This window comes from Coenobita brevimanus, chromosome 1 (assembly GCF_032717465.1).
Source record: "Coenobita brevimanus isolate Jiangsu-jjx chromosome 1, ASM3271746v2, whole genome shotgun sequence".
Lineage (NCBI taxonomy): Eukaryota > Metazoa > Arthropoda > Malacostraca > Decapoda > Coenobitidae > Coenobita > Coenobita brevimanus.
The window spans coordinates 12,692,789-12,701,271 of NC_136954.1; the positions used below are offsets into that span (position 1 = coordinate 12,692,789).

General features: G+C 43.6%; 1 protein-coding gene across 1 annotated transcript in view; it reads right to left on the reverse strand.

Annotated features, from left to right (window-relative positions):
• LOC145414462 (glutamate receptor 1-like) overlaps positions 1-4,670 on the reverse strand; it is a 654,998-nt gene extending 650,328 nt beyond the window's left edge. The window contains exons 1-2 of the mRNA XM_080284028.1: positions 4,649-4,670; positions 4,087-4,214 (exon numbers count right to left, since the gene is read on the reverse strand). Of these exons, the coding sequence (XP_080140154.1) occupies positions 4,087-4,214; positions 4,649-4,670 (150 nt within the window). The remainder of the gene's footprint in view (positions 1-4,086; positions 4,215-4,648) is intronic.
• Between the last annotated feature and the right edge of the window lie 3,813 nt (positions 4,671-8,483).

Below are 8,483 nucleotides of genomic sequence, written 5' to 3' on the forward strand. Positions count from 1 at the left end.
TCCATGCTTCAGTATCTCTCTGCTGGATTACAGCATGTGATATCCACGTCATTATCTATTTCTAATCTATCTATCTATCCATCTATCCCCCATTTTTTCGAGGGCCTGTACCCGCGGCGACAAACAAGGGAACCCCGGGTGATAATTGGTTTTAGGAAGACAATAACGCAACCAGGCTGATTCATTACGGTCATTTTTGGCCACCACGGAGCGGCTCCCTTAATTACATTTTTGATGGCGTCTGTTCTTCTTCAGCCAGAGATATTGTTGGGGGTCGTGTGGGGAGGGGGAAGGAAGGGTAGGGGTGAGAGGGGATAGGGGAGGGGGTGGAGGAGAGGCAAGTGAGATATTGGGGGAGAGAGAGCGTGACAGGGGGATGAGAGAGGGTTAGGGGAGTCAGGGGTGGGAATGAGAATATTTGCAGGAGATAAAGGGGCGAGCAGCAGTGAGGGGAACGGGGCTGGGGTGGAGACAAGACACTTCATCTTCCTTAGGGGACACAAATATTGATAGTTTTAGACAAAGAAGAAGAACGGTAGTCGTCTGAAACAGAATATATAGAACGAACAGAACGGAAACAAGGCGCTCAAAGACATCCACACACTCTGCACCGGTATACAAAACTTTTATTCCCCATTAGCAAGTACCAAAGCATCATCTACATACATCAGGTATTGGACACTCCCTCCTTCACGATTCATTACTATTAGCATCTTTCCCTTCATAACTCGAGTTTTTTTCCTCTCTCATAACCCCATCCATATATATATTCAATTGCCATGAGGACATAACACAAGCCTATCTTATATTAACACTGATATTAAGCCACTCACACGCCCACTTACCCCTTCACAAGCCTCACCGTCATGACAACTCTTGACAGCATTCAACAGCTTACCATCCATACCATACACATGCAAAACCTTCCATAATCTCTCACTGTTGACACTTTTGTATATTTTCTCCATATCCATAAATGACACAAACATCTCACCAACTACAAATTTACCTGCTCGGTCCTCAGGTCCATTTCACTGCCCTGCTCCCAGCTCACACTCTCCCCTCTCATATACCTCTCCACTCAATCCCTCCATCTCATCCTTAGCCTCCCCTTCCCTCTCCCCCCTTCCACCTCACTCACATACACTCTCCTCGTTAGTCTTTCGCTCTCCATCCTCTCCACATGGCCAAACCACCTCAGTGTATTTCTCCTAACGCTTTCTATTACATCCACATCCACACCACAACACTCCCTCACTTCCTCATTTGTCAGTCTGTCTTTCCACGTAACTCCACATGCTCATCTCAGATAACTCATTTCCATTGCTTTCATTCTTGGCTTGTGTCCTTCCAACAAGGTCCAAGCTTCGCTTGTATGCGTTAAAGTTGGTACAGGTACTCCAATACTGTCATGGAGCGACTTTTTAAAATTCCATGCTCACATCCCTGTTTCTTATCACTGTTTTCAAAGAATCAGCAACCTTTCTTCCTTGTTGTACCCTTTCAAGCACTGCACCCTCCAAACTTCCATCCTTACTCATCACGATACACAGTTATTTAAATGCACTCACATTGTTCATTTCCTCCTCATCCAGCCTCACTGTACATCCAGTGACTTCATTTCTCTCGAAGACGATAACTTTACTCTCCCCGAAATTCACTTTAGATTCAGTTTCTTACACACTCTTCCAAACTCATTCACCAAGCCTTACAGTTCCCCTTCGTCTTCACTTAACAATACAATATCATCTGCAAACAACAGAAAAGGCAGTTTCCAAACGCCGCCCTCTTTCATTAGGTGCATTTATGCTCACTAATTAATATACAGATGTCCAGGTGTGGTTGAAGGTGTCACCGGCTGGCATCTGATATTCACATGATCGATGTCCCTCATTCCCCTCTTCCTCCTCCTCTACCCTCATTCCTCCGCATCCTCTTTCCACGCCCTCTTCTTCTCCTCATACTTCTTTAATTCTTCCTCCTCCTTCCCTCCTTCTCCACTTTTTCCTCCCACCTTCTCTTTCCCAGTCTCATTCCTAGTTCAGTATACGTATATATATTTCCTTTCCTTTCTTAACCCCAACCCTAATAAAGAAACACAGAATAGAATGGAATACGTAAATAACTAGATAAACAGTGCAGACTATTCAAGCTATAAAAATATACCAATCAAACTATGACCTCCTTCCTCTTCACGTTCATCATGATCATCATCGCTTCTTTATAACGTCCTCTCCGTCTCCTCCTGCTCCTCCTTCCTAATCCCTCTCGTCCTTCCATTCCGTTTTCTCTTCCTTCCTCTTCCCCCCTTTCCCCTTTAACTAAATTCCCCTTTCCCCAAAAATTATTAATGAAATATCACCTCTAACTCCTGTTCTTTCATCTTGCTCCACCGTCTCCATCATATTCCCCTCTTTCCACTTTCACCCGTACTCACCCCAACATCCCCGTCATCACCACGTAGCGATGGTGCCGACACGCCCATCAGCCTTAACAAACACCTTTAGGACTCCCAAACACAAGGCGTTTTAAGCCTTTACAGGCTTCTGTCCTTTGTCTTTGAGCGTTTCTGTTCCCAACGTCACCACCTAAGTAGCTAAAACATAAACATATACAGTAATTAGCCAAACTTCCGATTCTCCATATTCTTTTTTCGTTCTTCAAATGGTTTGTCTCTAACATAACACAAATAATGGCTTTTTCCTTTGCAGAGAACCTTCAATCTCCAGCAGGTATGGTCCTTAAAAGACGGATTCTTCGCACCTTCCGTAAATTCAGGGACAGAAGTATTGAAGTACATTTTACTTCAATATAGGCAAGGCCCCGCTTACCGTGCACAGGTACTTTAACCAAAAGCCCTCATTCTTTCCCTTATTTATTTTAATCAAGGAAACTAATATAAAATCCATTTGACAAAAGAGTATGAAGATGTAGTAGGGATAGCACAGGGCAAAAAAAAAAAAAAAAAAAAAAAAGAAAGAAAGAAAAAGAGAGAAGGAAAGAAAAGAAAAAGAAATCACAGGAGACAGATCGAGACAGTATAAGCACATGTAAGCCAATCTCTACATTATACTATCAATTTCTCTCTGCAATATAACTACCACTGCGGTGTAGCAGTTTTATAAGTGCACGAGCACTCTAGAGGAAAAGTGCTGTGGATATTATGATATTACTATTCCTTTACAATGCAATACATCAAATATAAAAAGACACGACTTTTCATGTGCAATTATTGCCTCCACTTGCTTCTCTCTCTCTCTCTCTCTCTCTCTCTCTCTCTCTCTCTCTCTCTCTCTCTCTCTTCAGTGCCGTCACTTCACATTCATACTTTTTTATGGAATATATCTTCATAATACATAAACCTGTATAATAAACTTCGCTATAAATATAAACTTTAGGTACTTACATCATCTGGGAATTAAGTCGCAGTAAATGCAAGCTGGAAGGTATTGACATAAGAATAATGAGTACCGTAACCATGTTCCTCAACTTCTCCTTCACATCACCTCCTCTCTTCATCCATCGTCATATTCTTACCAGTTCTCCTCCTCCACTTCTTCCTCCATCTTCTCTTCCTTCTTTCTCTACCTTTTGTCCTTCATATCCTATACTACACCTCTACCTATTTCGTTCTCCTTGTCTTCCATTTTCTCCTACTTCTTTCTCTACCTTTCGTCCTTCATAGCCTCTACTACACTTCTACCTCTTCCCTTCTCCTTCTCTTCCATTTTCTCTTCTTTCTTTCTCAATCCTTTCCTGCTTCATATCCCCTCCACTTCTACCTCTTTCCTCCTCCTTCTCTTTCCCCCATTCCCAATCCCAGCCCAACCTTAAGATCACCTCCTCCCAGCACACAATATAAACACAGATATTCATAGTCTTAACAGTTCTCCTCCTCTTCCACTTCTTCCTCCATTTTCTCTTCCTTCTTTCTCAACCCTTTCCTGCTTCATATCTCCTCCACTTCTACCTCTTTCCTTCTCCTTCTCTTCCCCCCTTTCCATTCCCAGCCCCATCTTCACCTTCCCCCAGCACACAATATAAACATAATTCAATAACAGGTAAATAAGTAATGCAGGTACTCACATTTTCCGGGAACCAGGGCGTAACGAAGGGCATCTGGAAGGTGTTGGCGTAGGAGTGGAGCGTATCGAAGCTGTCAGGCTGGACCGACCCGACCATCGCCCACACAGGCCGCGAGAACTGACGGCAGACTGGGGGAGAGAGAGGAAAACCAGAAGTGAGAATCATCATCATCATCAGTATCTTCATCATGATCATCATCATCAGTATAACCATCATCATCATCATCAGTATCACCGTCATCAACATCAGTACCATAATCATAATCATCATTATCATCAGTATCACCATCATCAGCATCATCATCATCACTATTACCATCACCACCATCATCATCACTAATACCATCACCACCATCACTATCATCATTCATCATCATCATCATAACCTCTTTCCCACCCAAGGATGGGGCGAGATAGTGACCAGAAAGCAAGGAAGGATAAAACAGGAAAAAAAAAGGTGAAACGTAGAGGCGGTAGAGAGGTCAGGAGCCAAAATAATAATAATAATAATAATAATAATAATAATAATAATAATAATAATGCAGATGTCTGAACCCACTGACCAACACGAGACCAAATCTTCATCAGGGCAGGTAAAAGTACTGACCCAACACACACACCTCCTTATCTTACCTCCTATCTACCTTCTTCACCTTATCATTTCCTCTCTGGGCCTTATCTTCTAGGATACATAGGCGGTGTCTTAGCCCCTACTCTTTCGCGATTCATTTTCCATATCACTCCTTAACACTCCCTTGTAAGATCCATTATTTATATCGGTTTAATATCGATATAGCTTGGACCAGTAGCATACATGGGGATTTCGAGGGATACGTGCTGAAAAAATCGCTAAGGAAAACGTGTTACGGGATATCCAAGGCCACTTAGGAATGATGCTCTAGTTTCTTTCTTCGTCGAGAGAACAGTAACTTAACTCACCAAAAATTCAGGTTCGTCTCTCTCTCTCTCTCTCTTATTCCCTCCATCTCTCTCTTCTCTCTCTTATTCCCTCCATCTCTCTCTCTTTCTCTTATTCCCTCCATCTCCTACATCTTATCCACATAACTGCCGCCGTTCTTAACTGATACATCTTTGCTCTCTCTCGCTCTCTCTCTCTCTCTCTCTCTCACACACACACACACACACACACACACACACACACACACACACACACACACACACACACGTGCTAACTTCTCTCTTGCCCTGTGTCTGTTACGTGCTGGGTGTGTTTTTATTACCACCTGTGGGTTCTACCTGCAGCAACACCTACGTCTGTACTGTGTTTCCTGTACTGATGTCTTTGTGTTGTGTGTCTTTCTTGTGTCCTTTCTTAGGAGCGAACTCCTAAGAAACGACACAATAATAATAATAATAATAATAATAACATCAATAACAACACCAACAACAATGATAATAGTAATAATAATAATATTAATAATAATGATGATAATAATAATAATAATAATAATAATAATAATAATAATAATAAAATGAACACTAAGAAAAACGCTGTAGTTGCTGTTGCTGCTACCACTACTACTACTACTACTACTACTGCAACTACTATTACTACTACTACCATTACTCCTACTACTACTACCAGTATTAATAATAAAATCTGCTCAACACAAACTTCTTTTCCATGGCTGGCTACACGAGTGATCCAAATCTAAACCCAGGCTACACCGAGAAAAAAAATAAAATACAATAAAAAAATGGAAAAAAGCTGCTCTCAGGCCTAACGTCACAATTTTTTATGGAAACAGGAGTCTGCAGGAGTGGGGGCAAATATACATACAGTATATACATGGTGGCTACGACTGGATGGTGGGGGTGGGGGAGGCGAGAAGGCAGGGGAAGGGGGTTGCTAGACGGCAGGGATGGGAGGGAGAAGGGGGGTTGCGAGAGGGAAGATGGATGGGGGGATGCGAGATGGGAGGGGGAGGGGGGTTTGCGAGAGGGGAGGGGGAGGGGAATGCGTGAGGGGAGGGGGAGGAGGTTGTGAGAGGGAAGGGGGAGGGGGAAGGGAGCTGGGTGATGAGGAAGGTGGCAGGAGGGCAAGAATTGGGGGAGGGAGAATTAAGAGATGGGGGGAATAAAAGGGGTGGGGGGGTGAGGAGAGGGGAAATTGATGATAGGGGAGGGGAAGGAAGAAGAGCTGGAGGAAGTTAGGGGAGAGAAGGGTGGGTGAGGGGCAGGAGAGGTGTAAGAGTTGAGAGGGGAGGAGGAGAGTAAGGGGAAAGGATAAGATGGGAAGAGGGGAAGGAAAGAAAAAGGGAATGGGTGAGAAAGAAGATACAATTGCAAAGGATACGAAGGGAGAGAGAAGGGGAGCTTTGAGGAGAAAGGGAGGTGAGGGGAGGGAACTGGAGGGAGGAGAGGGGAGAGGGAGAAAGGATTGTGCTTACCTTTGCTCACCTTCATACTAACATAATTACTGTCAATAGTCTCTCTCTCTCTCTCTCTCTCTCTCTCTCTCTCTCTCACACACACACACACACACACACACACACACACACACACACACACACACACACAGACGAATGTTGGCTATTACTCGCTGCTGAGGGAGAGAGGGACGAGGGGATGAAGCGGACATGGAGACGAAAGGAGAGAAGAGGGGCGCGTGGAGAGGGATGGTAGGAGGGTGAGAGGAAAGAAGGGGCGCGGGGAGGGGGAGGTACAATTAGCAGGAAGAGGAGGCAAAAAAAAAATAAATATATATATAAATAAAAGAGGTGAGTGTTGTTTCAATCTCCTCTTTATTTTCTCATTTAATCCTCCATAAAACAGACTTACATTCTTACATATTTACACATATACTGTATATATAACTGCACCCATGATCCTTATGCTCCGCGCTGAGGGAGATGGGGAAATGGAAAACTCAGAGCAAAGAGAGAGAGAGAGAGAGAGAGAGAGAGAGGTGAAATAAAAAGAAGGGAGGCAGAGCAGAGAGCAGTGAATCTCCTCATCTCAGTCCAGCCTCCCCTGGTAACGCTCAGTCTCCAGTGACTCTCTGTACGCTTAACATTATGACCTGAGTTATAAGCAATACTACTCTTCCAAGTCACCAGGGAATTAATTATACTGTACACTTTTTCTCTAACTTGACCTAAAACAGCCATCTATCTATCTTGAATGCTGAATTCTAACAACAAATTTACACTAAATGATGTTAGTCACGAATTGTGTGGAAAGGATGTTGAGCCGTAGTACTGTCTTATTCTGCCATTGAGCAACGTGAAATAAGCTGCAGAAGAACGAACACCTGGGCCAAGTCAAGGTAAAATGGACTTAGTATTATACTCGTACCACTTTCATAATCACTCACTCACAAACAGTTAAATAAAATCGTTTGGTTCCAGCCAAATTTTTGTCCTTTTGCTACTTATTACATATAGTTCAGTGACAGAAAAATATAATGACACGGCTCGATACCCTTTTCGCAGCACTTCGTGGACAACATCATATTTTAGTGTTAATCTACACTAACGCCTCAGCACTCAAGATGGTGACATGGCCATTTTAGGCCAAGTCAGAGTGAAACGGGTAACAAACATTAGTAGCAAGAATAAACCATGAGAAACATCAGTCGTCCCTTGAGGTTTATTAAGACGATTTTAATGCAGGCTACAGTTAATCCACTCGGTACAAATTCTATCCTAACCAAACAGAATCGTTAGGAGAGAGGAAATATAAAGCGGAAATGACGTCAGGCTATTTCCTGCCAAGTCCAGTCAGTTTTATGCAGCCTTAAAGAGATCTGTTATGCTGTAGTGATGAATGAAGGATATATTTAACCCCGTCATTTTCTGAACTATATCCTACTCTGAAAATAACTGAGAGCCAGCATGAGTAGAAAGCAACATCCCTTTTTCCCTCCAAGTTATTCTATCTGCCTCTCTTTCTCCCCTTCTTTCCTGCTCTCTCTCTCTCTCTCTCTCTCTCTCTCTCTCTCTCTCTCCTTCCCATCCATTAATTCGGCCAATCCTCACCCTAGGCTCTGACGCCCTTCATCAACCCTCGCTTATCTCTCCACCTGTCCCCCTCCCCCTCCCCCTCCCCCGCCTCTCTCTCTCTCTCTCTCTCTCTCTCTCTCTCTCTCTCTCTCTCTCTCTCTCTTCCTTCTCCCTTGTCCCCTTCTCCATCTTGCCTTTCCTCTAACCTCTACGTTCTCTCAGCTCACTTCCATCCTCCCCCACTTCCCCTCTGCCCCCCCTCTCCTCCCCTCCCTTCTCCCCTCTGCCTCCTCTCCCATCACAGCATAATTCTCTTATTTGGGGGTATCCTTAACCACTTCTCAAAAAAAATAAATAAATAAAAAAAGGAGGGAGGGTCCTAAACAAAACTGTCTGGTGGGAGCAAGGGAACATGGTCCACTTTATTGAACGA